The sequence below is a fragment of the Moschus berezovskii genome, chromosome 9 (genome assembly GCF_049115385.1).
Source record: "Moschus berezovskii isolate FMDL1 chromosome 9, NW_MosBer_1.0, whole genome shotgun sequence".
Lineage (NCBI taxonomy): Eukaryota > Metazoa > Chordata > Mammalia > Artiodactyla > Moschidae > Moschus > Moschus berezovskii.
This window is the reverse complement of record NC_142468.1, coordinates 16,126,334-16,150,682: the sequence shown is the minus strand read 5'-3', so window position 1 is coordinate 16,150,682 and position 24,349 is coordinate 16,126,334. Positions and strand designations below refer to the sequence as shown.

Sequence of the window (24,349 nt, the reverse complement as noted above, 5' to 3'; positions counted from 1 at the left end):
GACTGGGAAGTCCTATGTTAGATTTATTGAGACTGCTTGTCAGTCTCAAATGAGACCTGTCTTCCAAAGAGAGTTTGAAAGTAATTTTGACTGATTTTGATTTCTGCCTCATAAGTTACCAGCAATTACCTTTTGACTTTAATAGAGAATTGCTGTTAAGTTGCAGGTTCTGAATATCTCATGGTCATTCTTCTACAGTTTAGCGCTAATAATCCATACTGAATTAGAATCAGTGAGTCATCCAACTTAATATTTCTTCATGTAGGGGACTTCCTTGGTGATCCAGTGGTTAAAAATCTGCCTTTAAGTGCAGGGTGGGATCCCTGGTGGGGAACTAAGATCCACATGTTGTGGGGCAACTAAGCCCACGTCCACAACTACTGAGCCTGAATCTAGAGTGCACCTGCTGTGACAGAGATTCCACATGCCATAACTGAGACGAGACAGCCAAATAAATAATATTTTCTAAAAATACTTCTTCATATAGATAGGCCCATAGTAAATGCAAAGACTGTTGATATTCCTGTGGTTGTTCAGTCCCTAAGTTATGTCTGACTCTTTGTGACCCCACGGACTGCAGCACACCAGGCTTCCCTGTCTTTTAATGTCTCCCGGAGTTTGCTCAAATTCATGTCCACTGAGTTGGTGATGCTATCTAACCATCTCATCCTCTGCTTTTCCCCTTCTCCGTTTGCTTTCAGTCTTTCCTACCGTCAGAGTCTCTTCCAATGAGTCATCTCTTCTAATCAGATGGCCAAAGTATTGGAGCTTCAGCTTCAGCACCAGTCCTTCCAGTGTATATTCAGGGTTGATATCCTTAAAAATTGACTGGTTTGATCTTGTGGTCCAAGGGACTCTCAAGAGTCTTCTCCAACACCACAGTTTAAAAACATCAATTCTTCAGCACTCAGCCTTCTTTATGGTCCAACTCTCGTATCCACTTAGGACTACTGGAAAGACCGTAGCTTTGGCTGTGCTGATGTTTGTCAGCAAAGTGATGCCTCTGCTTTTTAATATGCTCTTTATGTTTGTCATAGCTTTCCTTTCAAGGAGTAAGTGTCTTAATTTCATGGCTGTAGCCACCATCTGCAGTGATTTTGGAACCCAGGAAAATAAAATCTGTCACTGCTTCCACTTTTTCCCCTTCTACTTGCCATGAAATTATGGGACTGGATGCCATGATCTTAGTTTTTGAATGCTGAGTTTTAAGCGTTTTTTCACTCTTCTCTTTCACCCTCATCAAGAGGCTGTTTAGTTCCTGTTCACTTTCTGCCATTAGACAGGTATCTGATATCTCAGGTTGCTGATATTTCTCCCAGCAGTCTTGATTCCAGCTTGTGATTCATCTAGCCCAGCATTGTGTATGATGTACTCTGCATAGAAGTTAAATAAGCAGGGTGAGCAGCCTTGGCATACTCTTTTCCCGATTTAGGACCAGTCTTTTGTTCCATGTCCAGCTCTAACTGGACCTCCCGTACAAGTTTCTCAGGAGCCAAGTAGGGTGGTCTGGTATTCTCATCTCTTTAAGAATTTTCTACAGTTTGTTGTGGTCCACATAGTCAAAGGCTTTAGCATAGTCAGTGAAACAGAAGTAGATGTTTTTCTGGAATTCTCTTGCTTTCCATATGATCCAACAAATGTTGGCAATTTGATCTCTGGCTCCTCTGCCTTTTCTAAACCCAGCTTCTCCATCTGGAACTTCTTGGTTCATGTACTACTGAAGCCTAGCTTGAAGGATTTGAGCATTACCTTACTAGCATGTGAAATGAGCACAATTGTACAGTACTTTGAAGATTGTTTGGAATTGCTCCTCTTTGGGATTGGAATGAAAACTGACCTTTCCAGTCCTGTGGCCACTGGTGAGTTTTCTAAATTTGCTGACATATCGAGTGCAGCACTTTAACAGCATCATCTTTTAGGATTTTGAAGTAATTCATCTGGAATTCCATTATATCCACTAGCTGCTTCCTAATGCCCACTGACTTCACACTCCAGGATGTCTGACTTTAGGGGAGTGACCACACCATCATGGTAATCTGGGTCATTAAGACTTTTTTTGTATTGTTCTTCTGCATACTCTTGCCATCTCTTCTTAATCTTTTCTGCTTCTGTTAGGTCCTTACTGTTTCTGTCCTTTATCATGCCCATCCATCCTTGCATGAAATGTTCCTTGATATATTCAGTTTTCTTGAAGAGATTTCTATTCTTTCCCATTCTGTTGTTTTCCTCTATTTCTTTGCATTGTTCACTTAAGAAGGCTCTCATCTCTCCTTGCTATTCTCTGGAACTCTGCATTCAGTTGGGTATATCTTTCCCTTTCTTCCTTGCCTTCTCTTTTCTCAGATATCTGTAAAGCCTGTTCAGGCAACCACTTTACCTCCTTACATCCTTTTCTTTTTCTTTGAGATGATTTTGGTCATTGCCTCTTGTACAATGGTACGAACCTCCATCTGTAGTTCTTTAGGCACTCTATCTGGCAGATCTAATCCCTGTAATATATTCATCATTGCCACTGTATAATCATAAGGGATTTGGTTTAGGTCTTTTTCCCCCTACCTTCCCTATTTCCTTCCATTTAAACCTGAATTTTGCAATAAGGAGCTTAAGATCTAAGTCTTCATAGAATTGGTCAACTTCAGCTTCATCAGCATTAGAGGCTGGGACATAGACAGTGGATTACTGTGAGGCTGAAAGGTTTGTCTTGGAAATGAAGTGAGAACCTTCTGTTGTTTTTGAGATTGCATCCAAGTACTGCATTTCAGATGCTTTTGTTGACTATGAGGGCTACTCCATTTTTTCTAAGGGATTCTTGCCCACCGTAGTCGATATAATGGTCATTTGAATTAAATTCGCCCATTCCAGTCCATTTTAGTTCACTGATTCCTAAGATGTCGATGGTCACTCTTGCCATCTCCTGCTTGACCACTTGCAATTTACCTTGATTCATGAACCTAACATTCCAGGTTCCTGTGCAATATTGTTCTTTACAGCACTGGACTTTACTCTTACCACCAGACACATCCACAACTGTCATTTCTGCTTTGGCTCAGCCTCTTCGTTCTTCCTGGAGCTATTAGTAATTGCCGTCCACTCTTCCCCAGTAGCATATTGTACACCTTCCCACCCTGAGGGCTTATCTTTCAGTGTCATATTTTTTTGCCTTTTCATACCGTTCACGGGGTTCTCTCAGCAAGAATACTAGAGTGGTTTGCCATTCTCTCCTCCAGTGAACCACATTTTGTCAGAACTCTTCACCATGACCCATCTGTCTTGGGTGTCTCTACACGGCATGGCTCATAGCTTCACTGAGTTACACAAGCCCCTTCGCCACAACAAGGCTGTGATCCAAATAATTAATGTTTATTTAGCCCTTAGTGTAATGCTTGACACTGTACTACATCTTACATCCACCATTTTATTTAATTCTTAACAATGTTATGAGGTCAGTCCTGTTATCTTAATATTAAAGCCCAGTAATTAGAAAGAACAGAGGGAACATATACTTACCTTCCTATGTAAATATTTCCTAAAATACAAGTACTCCCTATGAAAACAGAAAAGAATCATTGCAGAAACAGATCAGCAAGTGCAAGTTAACATGCAAGCTCTAGACATGCAGTGTTTTAAAAGTTCTCATTAAGGAGTGGGTTGTCCAGAAGTTGAAATGTACTTTCCAAGGAAGTGATGTTATCACAGCAAAAGCCTATTTACCCATCATGTGCCTAAAGTTGTGATAACATAAACCCAAACCATTTTGTGTACCAGTGTTTCCATGGAAAAATTTACTCTATGCTTCCCCTTGGATGTCTGTGGACATATTTCTCCTCCACTGGGGAGAAGGGGGCCTCATGTGAGAAACAGGAGTTGTTTAGTTGCTAAGTCGTGTCTGAAACTCTTTGTGACCCTGTGGACTGTAGCCTGCCAGGCTCCTCTGTTCATGAGATTTCTCAGGCAAGAATACTGGAGTGTGTTGCCGTTTCCTTCTCCTGGGGATCTTCCTGACCCAGGGATCGAACCTGTGTCTCCTACATTGAAAGGCAATTCTTTACCACAGAGCCACCAGGGAAGCCCAGCAGAACAGTTAGAGGTGTTCTCCTGATGCCTGTGGTAGAGGGCTGATGGATGGAGGAGGATGAGGGGGGGCAGGGGCAGGAGATCTTGGGCGAAGCCCAGGAGGCAGCCTATAAAGGTGAAGGGTAGGATGGAAATTCCAGGGAGGAGCGGAGAAAGAGAGCTCGCTAGCTCTAAACCCCCAGGGACCTGCCTCCTGAGTGGCCCTGTCCCCTCCCTTTGTTTCCTGTACTGCCTCCACGTTTCTGCCTGTCCACGTGCCTTTCTACTGCTACACTCGGCTTCCTCCATGACACTGGGATCAGCCCCTTAACTTTTCTTGACTCAGCAGCTCCTAATGCAAGCAAACGGGCCTTTAGATGTTTAACATTTTTAAAGGAAAGAGCCCATCCCAGACCCTCCAAAACTTTTTGTTTCTCACTTGGACCTAGAAGAGCAAGTATCAGCCTTCCAGGTGCTTTGGATGGCTTTGGGGAGTCCATAAGGGACTTACATAAAATGCACCAGCATTCCAGATGTAGGTCTCCAAGGCTCAGGCTTGGGGGAAGGGAAAGCCCTCTGCTCCTTCGTCTCCTTGTTGCATCTGTGGTTCCCCTGTCCTCAGAAGTGGAAAGGGGTGGGCAGGGCCCAGGTCGCAGCTCACTACAGGGGAAGGGCTGTAAGGCAGCGTGATCCTTACATCACTCCTGGAGTGTGATTTCAAGCAGCCTGTCTCCATCGGGAGTGTCGGGACCACCTAGCACCTAAGCCTCTACCAGGCACTCCCAGAGCTCCTTATACCACCTTGCTCTGTACCCACCAGTCAGTGTTTCCCTGACATCTCTGGTGGTGCCAATCACCTGGGCCCCTGGAGGCTGTAAAAAAAACCTAAGTTCTCAAGGCCTGTCCTGGACCACTGAGTCAGGATCTCCAAGGGAAGGATCTGGAAAGCTGTGTGGTTAACTAGTGACCACAGGTGATTCCTGTCAAGGATGTTTGGTGAGCCCTGCTGGTCTTTAAAGGCTCCTAGGATTAGGATCAGAGAAGGCAATGGCAAGCCACTCCAGTACTCTTGCCTGGAAAATCCCATGGACGGAGGAGCCTGGTGGGCTGCAGTCCATGGGGTCGCTACAAGTCAGACATGACTGAGCGACTTCACTTTCACTTTTCACTTTCACACGTTGGAGAAGGAAATGGCAACCCACTCCAGTGTTCTTGCGTGGAGAATCCCAGGGACGGGGGAGCCTGGTGGGCTGCCGTCTATGGGGTCACACAGAGTCGGACACGACTGAAGTGACTTAGCAGCAGCAGCAGCAGGATTAGGATATCCAAAGCCCCTTTCTACCTCAGAATCATTACATAGCCGTTTCTTTTCTGGGAAAAACTCTTTCCCGTTCCCTACTCTTGGTTCATGCCTACTTCTCCTGTGTTCATGACTTGGTTGAGGTATGATTTCCTGAGAATGGCCATCCTGGACCACTGTGCTCACCATCTCAATCAGGTTCCCCATCGTGTTCTCTCATAACACCTTGTGCTTTTCCTTCTTAGCATTTATCACACGGTTTGTATCCTATGTATTTGCCTAGTGTCTACTTTCTCACTGACACTGAGCATAGAGACTGCTTAGTAGGTAAATTTTGCATGAGTGAATAAGTAGAAAAATAGTGTTGGGTGAAGGTGCTAAAGCTTGGCTTGTATGATGCTCAACAGATAAAAACTGAGTATACAAAACTCGACTTTCCCACTTCATTCGTTCAGTCGTGTCCGACTCCGTGACCCCATGGACTGCAGCACACCAGGCTTCCCTGTCCATCACCAACTCCCAGAGCTTGCTCAAACTCATGTCCATCGAGTTGGTGATCCTATCCAACCATCTCTGTATATGGTCACCCTGCTTATTTAACTCATGCAAAGTACATCATGCGAAATACTGGGCTGGATAAAGTATAAGCTGGAATCAAGATTGCCGGGAGAAATACAGCTTGTACATCTGTCCTCCCCTTCTCCTCCTGCCTTCAGTCTTTCCCAGCATCACAGTCTTTTCCAGTGAGTCAGTTCTTCACATCAGGTGGCCAAAGCATTGGAGCTTCAGCTTCAGCAGCAGTCCTTCCAATGAATATTCAGGACTGATTTCCTTTAGGATTGACTGGTTTTATCTTCTTGCAATCCAAGGGACTCTCAAAAGTCTTCTCCAACACCACTGTTCAAAAGCATCAGTTCTTCAAGCCTCAGCCTTCTTTATGGTCTAACTCTCACATCTATACATGACTACTGGAAGAATCATAGCTTTGACTAGACCTTTGTCGGCAAAGTAACATCTCTGTTTTTTAATATGATGTCTAGGTTGGTCATAACTTTTCCTCCAAGAGCAAGTGTCTTTTAATTTCATGGCTGCAATCACGATCTGCAGTGATTTTGGAGCCCCCCAAAATTAAGTCTGTCACTGTTTCCACTGTTTCCCTATCTATTTGCCATGAAGTGATGAGACTGGATGTCGTGACCTTCGTTTTGTGAATGTTGAGTGTTACACTTGATCTTAGCCAAAAGGCCAAGAAGTGATGAATGCTGAGTTTTAAGCCAACATTTTCACTCCCCTCTTTCGTTTTCATCAAGAGGCTCTTTAATTCATCTTTGCTTTTTGCCACAAGGGTGGTGTCTCTGCATATTTGAGGTTATTGATATTTCTCCCGGCAATCTTGATTCCAGCTTACGCTTCATCCAGCCCAGCATTTTGCATGATGTACTTTGCATATAAGTTAAATAAGCAGGGTCACAGTATGCAGACTTGATGTACTCCTTTCCCGATTTGGAACCAGTCTGTTGTTTCATGTCCAGTTCTAACTGTTGCTTCTTGACCTGCATACAGATTTCTCAGGAGGCAGGTAAAGTGGTCTGGTATTCCCATCTCTTGAAGAATTTTACACAGTTTGTTGCGATCCACACAGTCCAAGGCTTTAATTAACATAATCAATGAAACAGATGTTTTTCTCGAATTCTCTTGCTTTCTGTATGATTCAACAGATGTTGGCAATTTGATCTCTGGTTCCTCTGCCTTTTCTAAACCCAGCTTGTACATCTGGAAGTTCTTGGTTCATGTACTGTTGAAGCCTGGCTTGGAGATTTTTGAGCATTACTCTGCTAGAATGTGAAATGAGTGCAATTGTGTGATAGTTTGAGCATTCTTTGGCATTGCCTTTCTTTGGGATTGGAATGAAAACTGACCTTTTCCAGCCCTGTGGCCACTGCTGAGTTTTTCAAATTTGCTGGCATATTGAGTGCAGCACTTTCACAGCATCATCTTTTAGGATTTGAGATAGATCAGTTGGAATTCCATCACCTCCACTAGCTTTGATGCTTCCTGAGACCCACTTGACTTTGCACTCCAGGATGTCTGGCTCTAGATGAGTGATCATACCATCATGATTATCTGGGTATGAAGATCTTTTTTGTATAATTCTGTGTATTCTTGCCTCCTCCTCTTAATTTCTTCTGCTTCTGTTAGGTCCATACCATTTCTGTCCTTATTGAGCCCATCTTTGCATGAAATGTTCCCTTGGCATCTCTAATTTTCTTGAAGAGATCTCTACTCTTTCCCATACTATTGTTTCCATTTCTTTGCATTGATCACTTAGGGAGGCTTTCTCATCTCCCCTTGCTATTCTTTGGAACTCTGCATTCAGATGTTTTTATCTTTCCTTTTCTTCTTTACCTTTCGCTTCTCTTCTTTTCTCAGCTATTTGTAAGGCCTCCTCAGACAGCCATTTTGCCTTTTTGCATTTCTTTTTCTTGGGGATGGTCTTGATCCCTGCCTCCTGTACTGTGTCATGAACCTCCGTCCATAGTTCATCAGGCACTCTGTCTATCAGATCTAATCCCTTGAACCTATTTGTCACTTCCACTGTATAATCTTAAGGGATTTGATTTAGGTCATACCTGAATGGTCTAGTGATTTCCCCACTTTCTTCAATTTCAGTCTGAATTTGGCAATAAGGAGTTCATGATCTGAGCCACAGTCAGCTCCTGGTGTTGTTTTTGCTGACTATATAGAGCTTCTGCATCTTTGGCTGCAAAGAATATAATCAGTCTGTTTTCAGTATTGACCATTTGGTGATGTCCATGTGTAGAGTCTTCTCTTGTGTTGTTGGAAGACGGTGTTTACTGTCTCTCCCAGGTAAAATTTTTACATGTCAACTGAAATCAAGGTAGACAGCCCAACAAATAAGTGTATTTATGAGGCAATGGGTCAGATTACTTCTAGAAATTTTAAGTATATAACAGTGAGTAGGACTGAAGCAATCTCTGTCTTCATGGAGCTCACAGTCTGGCAAGGATGACAGATGTTAAGCATCCAGCTGCCGCATAGTCCCACGGTTTTGGTAGGGGCTTTCCTGGTGGTCCAGTGGTTAAGCCTTCATGCTTCCACTGCAGGGCATGCAGGTTTGGCCCCTCAGAGGTTCTGCATGCCATGAGATGCAGTCAAGGAAAAAAATTTTAAAAAGAAAAAAATGTTTAAGTTTGGTAAATGAAAAATGACAAAGCTGTAAGAACCTGTAGCAAGCAGGAAGACCTGGCATAGTCTGTAGGGCATCAGACTAGTGAAAGAATTTCTAAAGCAAGCGGCTGGGGAACCTGTGCTGGAAGAATCTAAAATACTCTGTCCTATCTCATCAAAACTTGGTGTGAGGGGAGGTACCTCTATATGTGGTTTCTCAACCTTGGCACAGCTGACGTCTCGGACTAGAATATTCTTTGGAGGCACTTTCCAGGGGCACTGTGGGAAAGGCTCAGCACCATTCCTGTTCTCTGCCCACTAGATGCCAGCAGGCCCCACAGTTGTGATAACCACAAATATCTCAGCATTACCAAATGTCCCTTGCTGGGAGGGTGGGCATAGAGCGCTAAATGCACCCCTTCTCTCTCCCCGAGTTGAGAACCACTGTTGCACAGAAAACTTTTTTTACTTAATGTCTTTACTTATGATTTATCTAAGTCAGTACCAGGAACTTAATTTACTCTTTCAGTAAACAGGTTATCTGTTGAGTGCGTATTAGGTGCAGGCGCTGTGATATAGGTAGTGGGGGCCTGGGGACACAGTCATGATCCAAGTCTATGTTTTCCTGAAGCTGTGTTCTAGTGGGGAGAAATGGACAATCAATTTTAAAACACGCAACACTTCAGAAGAAGGGGATAGGTTGATAGTAGAAGTCCTTTCTGATAAGATGACATCTGTACTTGAAAGAAGTCTTAAAAGAAGCGGGCTGGGGGGGGGGGGGCAACCCCTGAAGCAAGAGGCAGCGCCCCTGAAGGGCTGTAGTTGACCTTGCCTTTCTGTCTTCAGGTCTAACCAAGTCGCTTGTGTTTCAGAGGGGCCTCCGCAGAAGGGCAGCTGAATGGACTCCAGAGCAGCCTTAACTCTGCAGCCTTTGTGCCCATCACCAGCTCCACAGGTTAGTCTGGGCGGGGCAGTGGGGAGGGCCTGGGCCCACCCTTCTCTCCTCTGCCTCTGAGGAGAGCTCCAGTTCAGAGAACGAAGCCTCCCGGGCTTCTGAAGCGTTGGTAAACGGCATGTGGTCACTCTCTTCTTTCAGATGATACATCTTAGGATGAAGTGGGTTTTCTGAGCTTAGTTTGGGGTAGATGAAATTTCCCAGTCTGGCAGAGTGTTATCAGATTTGCAGCATTTAGTAAAAAGTGCCTGTATTTGACCAGTGTTTTACCGTTTGTACGGTATTTCCACACATGGTATTAGCATGTTACGTTAAATCCTCACCGCAGCCCTGTGAGGTAGACCCTTGTCCCCTCCACATGAACAGAGACTCAGAACGTGGAGAGACCTGTGGGAGATGATCCGTGGGTGCAGATCTGGAGCTGTGCTCTGGTCTGAGTCCTGCGTGCTAACGTCACGGTCTGTTGCCAGATGGTAGTTGAGGGCCTCAAGCCTCTCAACGTATAAGGCTTGGCCCAGGGATGGTTTCCGTGAGTAGCAGTTCCTGCATTCATAAGTAGCCAGAAAATTGAAAGCAAATCCACTATTCCATTCAACAAGTATTTATTTTTGAACACCTCCCGTGGAGAAAGTAGCATACTGAGCAACAGAGACACATGAAGACAGAACTAGGCCTTCCCTGCGGTCAAGAAACTTAGAGGCTCAGGGAGAGAGGTTGACGGGATGTGGATGCAGGAGGGAGCACTGGGCACTGGGGACACAGAATCATAGCAGACAGTGTTGCTGCGTGTCGGGCACACTTCCGAATGCTTCACAGGCCATAACTCATCTGTTCACAAAGCACACGCGCAATATGGGAGCTGTACTCCGTGTTACAACTGAAGAAATAAAGGCACAGACAGACTATGAACCGTAATCCAAATGCCCACAGCTGATCAATGGTGGAGCAGTATTTGAACCCAAGCAACTTAGCCCAGGCTCTTTAGGGATAGAAGAGGGCTTCCTAGAGGAAGACGCGTCTAAACTGGGGTCTGACTCTGACAGGTCAGCCGGGAGAGGGGAGGCCTGGGGTGGAAGGAGGTCCAGGAAAAGAGACCAGTGTGGGCAAAGGCCAGTAAGGGAAGGGGGCTGGTGGTGAACCGGTGCTGTGTTCTGGGAGCCCCCCTGTATCAGTGTGGCTGGGAACTAGGGCCTCTGAGCAGGGGGCTTAAGGGCAGGGTGCAAGGGTGTGTGTGTGTGATACAGTACACCTTAAAATGATGACAAGATTGTTAAGGAATCTGGTTCATTTGCCTGTAGCATGGGGATAATTATTAATACTTATACCTCATAGACTTACTGTATATAGAGGACGGCTCTATAACTGCACCCAAGTCAGATAATATGACAAGAGTATAGATTTTGTTTTCCAGTTAAACTCTTCAAACCTAAATTCAAGAAATAGTTGATGGGTACATAACTGCCCCCCCTTTCCCCCTGAAAAGAACTCCTAGAACATGGTAGTTATTTTTCAGGAGGTTAAATTTCCACCTGGAACTCTTATGGTCTGAAAAGTGGGACGTTAAGAGAACCATAGCTTACCTGGAATGATTTCCATGAGATAGAGCTCTTAGAGCCTTGGCATCTCTTCAGATTTGCTGAGGCTGGAGAGGTTTACAAAGCTTAGGAGATGCAGGAAACCTGCCTACTTCATTTGCATGTCTACTTGATACATTAAGTATGAAACTGAACTCTTTGCATGCACTCTGGAAGAGGAAGTTGGAAATTTGAGCGACCAGGCGGGTCACACTTCCAGCATCTTGATCATGAAGTAGTGTTGACTGCCCGTTGACAGTACGTAGACGTTTCTGTAACAGAAACTAACTTGTACTAACTTGTAACCAACTTGTACTGAGTTTGGTGTCCCTGTAAAGCCACTGAACAAGGGGAAGTTGTGCTCCTGGTTCTCCTAAGCGTCTGTTGTCTCTGAACGCTTTTCTCCGTGCTTCTAACTTAAGAGCATTGTCTTCTCACCGTGTTTACACAGCCTTCTGTCAACTGCTTTTGTCTCCAGATGACTCTGGGCCTCTAAAGTCCTTTGAATTTGTTTCTCTTCCAGGACTTCCTTGGGGTTCTTGATCCTTAGAGAAATGCTGATGAATGTGAGGTGATTAAGGTTCAGGCATTTTCCAGACTTCCCAATAAATGTTTTACCTTAGCAATATAATAATAACCAAATAACTACCTGGCACTTCAGTGTTTCACCCACAAATTATCTGTTTTTCTCTGTCACACGTAGATTTAAAGGCATTATTCTGAGGGTTCAGAAGCACATCCTATAAAAAGGACGAGGTTAGGCTGCTATTAAAAGCATTTTTCTTTAAACCCTCAAGAAGGGAGAACAACCCCCATAATAAGTCAGAAGGTTTGCACGTCTCTCTGAGAGTTGGGAAGTTTTCCTGTACAGGGCTCACTAAACTGCCTGTGAAAGGTGTTTTAGCTCCTGTCTGGTCCAGTTAACTCAGTGATTGAGTCCATGCATGTAGCAAAAGTCTGCTTCCTGACCTCTTGCCCCTTCCCCAAGTCTAGCCAACCAGGCCTTTAAGCTGTGTGACCCTGTTCATCAGGCCATCTGAACGAGATAGCAGTTCATCCCAGGGTGCTGTTGAAAAACCAATCAAAAGTCCTTTCCCGCTGACGGTGGCCTAGTGACATTCTTTTTGTTATGAACGTTAAATGAGGTAGTGAACGTGAAAGCTCTTAGCAGAGTGCCTGGAGTGCTCTGTGAATGTTACTTCTCCTTGACTTCCCTACCTCCAGCTATATTCAGTGTGTGCTATAGAAGGGAAGGTGTAGAGTCAGCAGATTTGGAAATTTGAGAAGGAAGCTGGAATGAGGGCCTCTGGCTCAAAGCCAAAGCCACTGGCCCTCCTCCTTCATAAGCGTGGTGTTCTTCTCGAGTTCCGAAGTGGTGATGGTGAACGAAAATAGCAGAGCGTAGCAGATTAGATAACCGGCATTTCTCTCGTGCTCATTTGATGGTGTAAACTACCATTGTTGTAGGACCCGAAGCCATGCCAGCTGCCTGTCCCTGCCCCTTCGCTTCCTCCTAAACTTTTCCTGTCCTGGAGCCCAGCCTCCATATACACTCCCCCAGGCTTTTTTTTTTTTAAAGCTCTTGTAGATCTACAGTCGGAGAAAGGGACCTTACCTGGCCTTTCGAACACCAGTGCTGGATTTCATTTACAAGTAGTGAGAAGCAGTGTCCTCTGCTAAGCATTGATCATGTGGGACCCTGGTAAAATTCTGTGTTGCTTTATGCTTTTTTGCATGGGGACAAGGCAGCAGCACCTCAGTGTGCCTCTGCCTGCCTACTTTGTTGTCTCTGGGACAACAAGAGAAAGGAACTTATTTCAGTATAAAGTAAAGCCAGTGGAAGTCAAACCCTAAGGATCTAGAAATCACTTTGACTTTCAAATGGAATTATTTGCCTGGCCGCTCCCGGCAGGATGACCTGTTTTTCACTCTCAGATTCTTGTCCTTTTCACATGCATTGTACAGTTGTTGGAGATCCGGGGTGGCTTTGGAGTATAATAAATTAATAAAAATGAACAGACCCTTGAAATTCTTGCCCTAGTGTCTTATACGCTTCACTGCTCCCAAAACGGTGTTCTTTCCCCAGAGCCAGAGGGACAAGAATTTGGGTTTATTACCCACTCTTAACATCGTTAGAAAGCAAGAGAAAGGTGATAGATTCGATATTTGGCAGGAAATGGGGTGCCAGCATCAGGGCGAACGATGGTCCCCTAAAGCCTAGTTTTAGATTTGACCTCTTGTCCTTTCAGCCAAGATTAAATAAATTGTTAAGTGGGGGTTTTTCTTACGTTTTTCAGGATCTTTGGAAGCTCCCCAGGTTATTTTCGCCAGATCCAAACCCTTGCCCACACAATCTGGAGCCCTTGCTACAGTTATAGGACCCAGAAAACCAAAGTCGGTGAAGTCAGGGCCAATTTAAGGTAACAGTAAGAAATAAGAGCATATTTTTTTTTATTATTATAACTTGCTGACTTTATGCCACAGCAAGAGTCTTAATAGCTATCAAGAGAAGTGATAGTTTCTCAAAATGACAAGGAAATTGGCATTTTATAAAAACCAAAGCTCAGAAGGACTCTCAAAAATTGTGGGTCCAAGTTAAGCTACCACTATCTTGCTTCTTTGTTGACCTACCAGTAGGTGGCGCTGTGGCAGTAAGAAATCTTAACTCTTATGGAGGCTTTTGATTAAAAGTATGGGGAAGTTGAGGCCAGTGAAAGAAACTAAAACCGTAATTGAGTTATTCACAAATAAAAAGTAACAGGGTATGTTGAAAAGCATGATATTTGAAGATCAAATTGCAATAGCATCTAAAGAAGATGAATATTTATTATTAAGACTTTTAGACTACAGTTGAGTAATTTGTGAATTGGACTTTGAGATAATAGGAGATAGGCAAAGAAAAAAAATTTTTTTTAATTTTTTGGCGAGATTGATTAATTATGCTTCTTTCTGAGTTAAGATAAATGTATACTATAATGGGAAGAAAAACAAAACTATAACCCCATCCTACCACTTGTCCCAAAAAAGCTCCTTCATTGAAGGAATGCCCTGACTTGATCTTGTGAGGTTATCCCCACACTTGATCAGTGCTACCCTGCCAGTATTTTGTTTCCCGCTCTCACTTCCAGAAAATTCTATGAAACCACAATATTTTGATGATTCCTTTCCTCTTTGCTCTACCCTACACACTAAAGCATTAATGGCACACCTGCTAGGAGTTTAATGCTCCTCTTACCTCTAGTGGAATATTTATAAACTTATTTGAGAAGCATTATTCATTAAACTACCCCAGGAGAGGCAGAGGAGGGAGGAAAATTATTTACCCACCACAGGATTCATTTACGTTGGATCAGAAAGCTTCAAATATCTTTCCCCAGCCCATCTAAACTCTTTCCAAAAAGGACTGAGAAGAGAGGAGGGAACACCAAATCCACGGCTTGGTCATCTACCAAAACGTACCAGAGAAACTGAAAACAACCAGAGTGCTATTGGTAATACTTACCCAGTGGTCCTTCAGTTCTGATACTAAGCCGCCTATCCAGTGAGGAACAACTCATAAAATATAGAAAACTAAAGCAAGAAGGTCAATATTTCCTTCAGGAGACTAGCAGCCAGGAGAATGAATATGACATCAAGCTCCAAACCAAACCAGCAGCCTGCCAAGAAGTACTAATGTCCCTCCGTTTCCAGGACTGTGAGACTTGGACTTGCCTCAGTTGTAATATCACTTTCCTTGAACCTATTTCATTAGTAGCCCTTACAGTCCACCCAGAACATACACTGGCAACACAGGCTCATCAGCAAAGAAGCCCTGGGAAACAGCTCGTCTCTCAACACTTAAACCTCCATTGCAAACACAGATCCCACTGAGCCTGAGCTGTACCTAAGCTGGGGCGGGGCGGGGCGGGGGGGGCTGTGCCAAGGGGGTGAGACCACACGCCAAGTGTGTATGGGCCCAGAAGACAGTGGGTGCAGTATAGTTGTGGGGAGGCCCCAGGGGCAGGCCCACCAGCCCAGCAGATGGCAGTGAGCTGCCTCTCCTTGAGCAGGGGAGTTAGGTAGTTTACAAAGTGAGGGGCAGAACCCCAGGAGTCCACAGCCCACCACCCAGATGCATGCTTTATTCCCATTTAAATGCAGTGTAGACAGAATCACTGCTTGGGCAGAGGTCCCTTTAGCCACAGTCATGAAGCAAGGTCATCACCAGCTCTGACAGCCCTAGAACCTCTCCATATATGGGTTTAGAGAGGCAGTCAAGTTAAATTCATGGATTTTGATATGTGTTTGCATAGCATGTTATATAAGACTGAAAAAATACCAGTTCTTATCAAAAAATGAGAAAGATGTGCTGAAGGATACTGGGTACTCTAGACTGTTTAAGATCCTCAATGTGCTGCCCCAGGCAAGTGGCATATTTAAAATATGCACTGTTCTGTGTCTTCTTAGACTCTTTATTGTCAATTTGGCATCCATTCATCTCAGAGTCAATTATGTCAACTCTGTTTTCTTGATGCTTTGGCATTTGGGGACCTTACAGACTGCCCCCGCCAGGCAAGCTAATCCACATATGTGCCTTTCATATACAAACCAGCCAATCCCAAGTTTATATCCCGGACTACCTCCTTATCTAATTCTTCCATGGCAAGTCAAAATTTCCCTTGCCCTAAGTCACTCTGGGACCAGGGACCAAGCAAGTAGATACCACCCCTATAGCCCAAAGCCCGCCAGAATTATTTAAACTAGCCAGTCTTAAGCTGTTTACCCTGCCCCACCTCACCTTTCCCAGTTCACTTCAGTTCAGTTCAGTCGCTCAGTCGTGTCCGACTCTGCGCGACCCCATGAAGGAAACTCCAAATAAGGGTCTGGCCTAGACTTTCCCCTCACCTCTGTCTTCTGAGCACACTGACGTTTGCCCCTGAATGGCGGGCATGACCCCCTCTCTGGGACCTACGACCTAAATCAACTTCGTCCTGCCAGGCCTTGTTCATACCCTCTCCTTAATCGTGCTGACTTCAGCACACCATACCCAACGTGTACTTTCTTAGAACAAACATCAATAGGAAGAATAGCTTTGATTTGCTGTACAAGGAACCAGGAAAAAATCTGAATCAATTAGGTTTGTATCACCCAGTTCTAAGCAACTGGTCTTAGTACTTCATTATAGGCTGTATTGCACAAGTGATGTTTGAACAGTAGGTGTTTTGCTAGTCTCAATCTGGCTGCAGCCACACAAGAAGGATGTGGGTCCCTCTACATGGCAAAATCGCCTGGCTGCCAGCCCTTGAAACTTCATGCTTTCCTGTCCTGAGGCCTCTTTCATTTCATGTAGTAACTCTTTCTACATTCAGCAACAAAACTCAGGCATCGCTGAAGAACCTGGGTGGAAATAGGGGGTGGGAAACAGCCCGTCTTTCAGTTTGAGGGGAAATGGGAGGGGGGGTGCTTCTAAGAACCCACCCAAAGGGGGTTCATTTGCCTTAAAGAAAATCAGGGAACTCTGTTTCTGAAAGGGATTAAGAAATGGACCACTGAGATAACATCTGAAAGTGGATATTGTCTCTTGCTGAGCTGGCAAAGTCCCAAGAGAGGAGTGATGATTCTTCAATTGTTAACAATTGCTACTTTGTTGTAAAGAGAGGAGGGAAGTGTGGTGGCTCCTTTCTCAACTTACATTTGTATTAAGGAAGCTCAATCACCTTCTGGAAAAAAAAATTGCCTGGCACCCGGGATGGTTAGAGCTCTACCTACCACTGCATCTTGCAGCAGGTCTGTGCTGTCCTGCATGGTATCCGTTCACTTTAGGTGGAGAAAGATCCTGTTTATTCTTGCAGTCCTGAATTGGGCAAGCAGCCAGCATAAAGTTACCTTACCCTGGGAGCCTTTAGACTTTATCGCTAAAAGTTATCAATCTACACTCCGTGGTTATTCATCCAGTGAACCCACACATCGTGCTTCTGGCTTCAATGAGATGCTTGTTATAGGCACATACCTTTGTTCTGCCATCCTTTTATCCTTAGGACATAATTGCTCCTGAACGTTCTAAAGAAAGAAAATGGCATGCTAAGCCATGCCTGTCTTTGGAAAAAGCAAGTTTTGCCCGTGGAAATATTTACAGCTCTGCTTGCCCGACCTGTAGAATTTGAACTGGGTCCCAAAGAGTGTGTAGGTAGGTAATGCAAGGTGTGGAGAATGGTGACTTTCATGATTCGCATTTATATTTATTCTGTATTCTTTCAAGTTAGGATTTTAAGGCAAAAGACTCAGATTCCCTTAAGTCCCCAGAATGAAAATCATCACTAGTAAAGCAATAGTCTCTTACAGTTCTTTGATCTCATCTTTTGGACATGCAGGTATGTCCATTTAGGGCTTCTGTAAGTATCAGGAAGCCCTCTTCTCTTGAAACCTATACCCAGGTTAACTGGTCATGTGATACCAAAGAGGAGCAGCTTGAATGTGTGGAATGTCCCTTCAGCTTTGTCAATAAAACATAGCACATATCGCCAGTATAAAATGGGGATATACCTGAGAAATCCAACCTGGTTGTCAGGGTGTGAAGAAGAAAGTCAGCTGGTTAGAAGCTGCTATTTTAGTGTTGCTTGTTTGTTGGTTGGCTTTTGTTGTTGGGTAGAAGAATCACTCTTTTTTTTTCTGTATCAGTTGGATTAAAAAGTGACTTTCCTCCCTGCCATTCACTTCTAATTTGCTTCCCAGGGAAATTAAGATATGTGACAAGACATTTGACGAGTTATTTTTAAATTTTTTGGCTGAGCTGCAAATCTTAGTAAATAATGAATCATTCACAGTTAATCTTCAGACATTAAAATATGCAATTTCTAGAAATGTGACTTCTCCCAGGCCTTGTATTTTCTGTTTACTCAGACTTTCTACTGCTCGCCACTGTAAATCGCCATTATTCATGGAACCTATGCTTACCCTCCTCTTTTCATGCCGAGGATCTGGGTTGTCTGCAATAGCCTTTTGATTATGAGGTGAGAGAGGCCCTCAGTTTACCTCTGGTACAGAAAGTTATTCGGAGAAGGCAATGGCACCCCACTCCAGTACTCTCGCCCGGAAAATCCCATGGACGGAGGAGCCTGGTAGGTTGCAGTCCATGGGGTCGAGAAGAGTCGGACACGACTGAGCGACTTCATTTTCACTTGTCACTGTCACACATTGGAGAAGGAAATGGCAACCACTCCAGTGTTGTTGCCTGAAGAATCCCAGGGATGGCAGAGCATGGTGGGCTGCCATCTATGGTGTTGCACAGAGTCGGACACGACTGAAGCGACTTAGCAGCAGCAGAAAGTTATTGTACATAAGCTCAGGGGAGAGACAGTCTCAAAAGTCAGACCTCATGAGAGCCTGCAGCCTTATCTGGGACAGTTAGCAGCTTTGGTGGCTAAATGACAACTCTGTTAGGCCATCCCTATGACCAGGTCATCTGCTGTCTCCTCGGCAACTACCTTTCATTGTTCTCGGGTGAACAGCTCATGGCCATTACTCATGGCTCGACCTCTCTGTGTGATTCTTTCTCTCCCCACTTGCTGCATTCCGCTTTAAAAGACAGAATCAGAATATTTTCCATCCAGTCATCTAGCAAAGTGTCACTGGTGTGAAGAACTAAAGTTAGGTAGCTGCTGCCTTTCAGATGTCAGGCTGCTTCTAGTGTTAGCCTGATTATGTGATTAAAAAGTTTCCGGTCTGTGCACAGCTGGCAATTTTTGTCAGCTGAGATTGTAGCTAGACAGATACAGCACAGACTTCTCATCTCTAGCAGAATCTTAAAAAATATAAAACCATGTGCAATAAAATAATAAAATATAAAGAGAAAATCAAGGCCAAGAAGTATATATTTCAAATTTTTCAAATATCAGACCAAGTAAAATTACTATGACTGAGGTTGAATCTGGTTCTGAATCTCCTAACAACCAGGACAAAATGGGAAGTGTGATGAATAAAAGTATATAATTCTCATTATCAAAAAGGGAGAAATACCCTGGGGGAAAATTAAGCTTCTTCCTAGCTCATACTCCAAAACCTGTATTTTCCTACTTTATGCAGAGGACACTGAATGACCCTGAATGAATAATAGTGCCCTCAACATCCTAACATAACAGAAGTAGGTCACGTTTCTTGGCATGACCAACAATGAAGGCAAAATATTTCAGTGCATGTCAACGAAGACAGTTTTTTGTGAAGGACAAAACAAATATAATCTAAGTTTCTTTGTGGTCCAACATAATCCAAGTGTAAAGGATTGGTTATTTAGAGGATTAAATGGATTGCATGTGCCATGCTGCTGCTGCTGCTAAGTCACTTCAGTTGTGTCCAACTCTGTGTGACCCCATAGACAGAAGCCCACCAAGCTCCCCCATCCCCAGGATTCTCCAGGCAAGAACACTGGAGTGGGTTGCCATTTCCTTCTCCAATGTGTAAAAGTGAAAAGTGAAAGTGAAGTCGCTCAGTCATGTCCGACCCTTAGCGACCCCACGGACTGCAGCCTACCAGGCTCTTCCATCCATGGGATTTTCTAGGCAAGAGCACTGGAGTGGCTTGCCATTGCCTTCTCCGGCATGTGCCATAGACAATCCCAAAATACAACTTCTTGCAATATTGATTGCTTGGTAAGAGCTAGTCGTGCTCTTAGGCTAAAGTCCAGACACCTGGTCTTCTACATTACTGGTTGAAGATGCCTCTGTATGCTTTGGAAAACAGGTGGCGTGGGTAACATTTTGTGAACACTGTGGAGGCTCAGTGATGTTCTCACCCCATCATACGGCATGTTTCTTCTCTGTGCCTTTATTTGTACGTAGTTTGCTCTGCTTGTGCACTTCCGTGTGCCCAGTCTGATTTAGATGCTTTCTGACTATACTTCAGTGGAGCCCTGGTACCTCTACTAGAATGTGACACTTGCAACATTCTAATATCCTCAGGTATCACTTGACTGATTCCCCCATTGGCCTATAATTCCCTGGAAGGCAAGGATCAGCTGTGATTTGACGCTGAAACCCCAATGCTTAGCACAATGCCCAGCCAGAAGTAGGGACTTAAAAGATTCAGATTGAATAGATGAATGAGTGGAACTTCATGTTTCTGTCTGTGTGTATTCTTTTGCCAACATCTGGAGTACCTATTCACCTATACAAATGTCTCTTATCCTTTAAGATCCAGTTAAGTTTTTTCCCCTCCAATAATCCTTACTCATGTAATTACATTTATCTTGCCATTTTTTTAAATCCCTAGAGCACTTATATTTTATACCACAAAGTTCAATGCTTCAAGTATTTTGTCATCTTTTATCATTACTTACTTCTGGAGCAAATTGCCTCTTTCAGTAGGACCAGAAATCCTTGAGGGCAGGATTATGTTCTGTAAATTTCTTAAATTTCTAGCAGTATCCAAAATGCATTATCTTGTAGTATCAGCCCTTAAGAAAAAAAATACGTAACACACATTAAATTCTTCTGGAAAATAGTTTATGCCCTTTATTCGCCTCACTTTAAAGTAAAATGCTTAATCTCAGAAGATTACAATGAAAATTTTATAAATAAGGCATTTTATTATTAAATAGTCTTCAAAACTAAAATCACCTACCTTATAAATTACCTAGTGTTTCAAATCTATTTCTTGCAATATTTTAAAACTACTTCCTACAAAATAAAGAATGACTGATCTTTACTTTTCAGATAATGACCTCATACACATTCGTAACCTTGCTATATTCAGTTACAATGCGAAATTCAGGATAAAGATGTTCTGCTTTAGACACATCAAGGATCTCTTTATAACGATTAAAATGAGGTATAGTTTTTGAAAAATATCCTTCAGCTTTTTTTCCTTCTGTACTAATTGGAGCTCTTTAACTTTATCACATGGATCAGGTTTTGCTTCAGCCCTGAGGTGTCTTTTGTATTCTCTTCTGAACTCTTCATGCATCCTTTTTTCCTTTAATCTGGCTGCTCTGGGTCTTCCCTGATGCATGCGCTGGGTGCTTCTAGCTGCAGTGTGCAGGCTTCTCACTGCACTGGCCTTCTCTTGTCGCAAAGCACGTGGTCTGGAGCTTGCAGACTCAGCAGTTGTGGTGCGTGAGCTTAGTTGCCCCACGTCATGTGGGATCTTCCAGACCAGGGATCGAACCCGTGTCTCTTGCATTGGTAGGCGAATTCTTAACCACTGGACCCCCAGGGAAGTTCTCCATGAATTCTTTAGGCTTCTCTTAAATTGTATAATACCTGACACTGGACACTATAATATTAGAGCTCTGCTTAGTATTGGTTATATAATTTGTCATTATGTTTATCAAGTCATATGTTACAGTTTTTATATTTATATAGTGTTCTCAAAACCAAAACTTAAAGTTCTCTCAGCCCTTATTACCTCTTACCTTCCCTACTTCCTCTTCCTTCGAGTTCAGTGCCATATGCCAGTATCACTGGCATCATCAACAACACCTAGCTTTTGTAAGAATTCCAATGTAAACTGGAACGAGCATAACTCTGAAGTTAGAGTGAACTGTCTGGGCTCTACCACTTCCCACTTGGCAACCATGGGCTAAATCACATAACCTCTTTGAATCAGTTTTTTCATCTGTACATTAAGCATAAAAGCATCATCCTTAGGAATTCCCGGGTGGTCCACTGGTGAAGACTCCATGCTTCCACTGCAGGGGGCACAGGTTCGATCCCTGATTGGGGCACTAAGAACCCACATACCCATGTGACCAAAAAAAAAAAAAAAAAAATCAGTCTTGCAGGATTGATGGAAAGATTACAGATTGCCTCAACGACAAAAACTAATCGTGATTTATAAATGAGCAAAGGACTGGAAATAGGCGTTTCTCCAAGGGAGATATGCAGAGGGCCAATAAGCACATGAAAATATGGTCAACATCACTAATCATAAAGGAAATACAAAGCACAATCATAATGTGATATTACCTTATACTCATTAGGATAGCACCTATTTACAAAAAAATATGTAGAAAATAACTAGTTTTGGCAAGGAAATTGGAGAAATGGAAATCTTGTGTGTACCACTGGTGAGAATGTAAAATGGTGCAATGACCGTATAATTCAGCAGTTTTACTTCTGTGTATATACAGGAAAGAACTGAAGGCAAAGTCTTGAACATGTTTGTATGCCCATATTCATAGCAGCATTATTCACAATAGCTGCAGGGTAGAAACAACCCAGCTGTCCATCAATGGATGATAAACAAAATGTGGTTATACATATACAATGAAATGTTATTAGTGAAGGATAATATTATTATCCTTAAGAAGGAAAGAATTTCTGCACTGCAACGTGAGTGAACCTTGAGGACATTATGCTGAGTTAATTAAGCCAGTCAGAAAATGACAAATACTGTATCATTCCACTTACGTGTGGGAAATAGAGTCATCAGATTCACAGAGGCAGAATGTAGAATGACGGTTGCCAGCTTTTTCTGGTGATTAGTGACGTTCCACATCTTCTCAGATAGCTATTGTCCATTTGTATATATCCTTTGGAAAGAGTGTCTGTTCAGATTCTCTGCCCATTTTTAATTGGATTGTTTCATTTTACTGCTATTGAGTGGTATGAGGTTTTATATATATGTATATGAAAGTTTAGGATATTAACTGCTTATCAGATATATGACTTACAAATATTTTCTCCCACTCCATAATTTGCCTTCATTTTGATCATTATTTCTTTTGCTGTGCAGAAGTTTTTTAGTTTAATGTAGTCTTACTTGTTTATTTTTGCTTTCGTTGCCTTTGTTGTCAAATCCAAAAATATCATCTCCAAGATTAATGTTGCTGCTGCTGCTAAGTCACTTCAGTCGTGTTCGACTCTGTGTGACCCCATAGATGGAAGCCCACCAGGCTCCCCCATCCCTGGGATTCTCCAGGCAAGAACACTGGAGTGGGTTGCCATTTCCTTCTCCAATAAGATTAATGTTACTTCATGGCAAATAGATGGGAAAAAGTGGAAACAGTGACAGATTTTATTTTCTTGGGCTCCAAAATCACTGTGGACAATGACTACAGCCATGAAATTAAAAGGTGCTTGCTCCTTGGAAGGAAAGCTATGACAAACCTAGATAGTGTATTAAAAAGCAAAGACATCACTTTGCTGCAGAGGTCCATATAATCAGAGCTATGGTTTTTCCAGTAGTCATGTATGGATGTGAGAGTTGGACCATAAAAGAGGCTGAGTGTCAAAGAATTGATGCTTTTGAACTGTGGTGCTGCAGAAGACTCCTGAGAGTCCCTTTGACAGCAAGGGTATCAAACCACTCAGTCCTTAAGGAAATCAACCCTGAATAGTCATTGAAAGGACTGATGTTGAAGCTGAAACTTCAATACTTTGGCCATCTGATGTGAAGAGCTGACTCACTGGAAAAGACTCTGATACTGGGAAAGATTGAAGGCAGGAAGAGAAGGGAGTGACAGAGGAGGACGAGATGGCTGGATGGTATCACTGACTCATTGGACGTGAGTTTGAGCTAACTCTGGGAGATAGTGAAGGACAGGGAAGCCTGGCGTGCGGCAGTCCATTGGGTCGCAAAGAGTTGGACATGACTTAGCAACTAAACAACAACAACAAGATTGATGCCAAGGACCTTACTTGCTTTGTTTTCTTCTAGGAGTTTTACAGTTTCAAGTCTTATGTTCAAGTCTGTAGTCCATTTTTAATTAATTCTTGTGTATGGTATAAGACAGTGATCCAGTATTTTTTTTGCATGTGGCTGTCTAGTTTTCATAACACTGTTTATTGAAGAGATTATCCTTTCCCAATTGTATATTCTTGGCTCCTTTGTCCTAAATTAATTGGTCATATCTGCATGAATTCATTCCTGGGCTTTCTATTCTGTTTCATTGATTATGTGTCTGTTTTTATGCCAGAACCATACTGTTTGATTAGTGTGTGTAATACAGTTTCAAATCAGGAAACATGATGCCTCCAGCTTTGCTCTTTTTCAAGATTGCTTTAGCTATTCAGGGTCTTCTGTGGCTCCATACAGATTTTAGGATTGTTTGTTTTATTTCTGTGAAAAAAATGCCATTCAAATTATCGTAGAGATTGTGATGACTCTGTAGATTGCTTTGGGTAATGTGAGCATTTTAACAGTATTAATTCTTCCAATCCATGCACAGACTATCTCTCCATTCATTTACGTCTTCTTCAGTTTCTTTCGTCAACATGTTATAGCTTTCATTTTCATCTTCTTGGTTTATTCCTCGGTAGTTTATTCTTTTTGATGCAGTTGTAAATTGGATTGTTTTCTTAATTT

The 24,349-nt window shown here is 43.0% G+C and overlaps 1 protein-coding gene across 10 annotated transcripts in view; it reads left to right on the top strand.

Annotated features, from left to right (window-relative positions):
- TTLL5 (tubulin tyrosine ligase like 5) overlaps positions 1 to 24,349 on the top strand; it is a 318,082-nt gene that overhangs the window by 253,726 nt on the left and 40,007 nt on the right. For 8 of the 10 annotated variants that reach the window (XM_088839430.1, XM_088839428.1, XM_088839429.1 and 5 more), the window contains one exon: positions 9,415 to 9,497. In XM_088839430.1, the coding sequence (XP_088695556.1) occupies positions 9,415 to 9,497 (83 nt within the window). Of the gene's footprint in view, positions 1 to 9,414; positions 9,498 to 13,368; positions 13,492 to 24,349 lie in introns of all 10 variants that reach the window. The other 2 variants (XM_055435681.2, XM_088839425.1) reach the window with 1 other exon arrangement.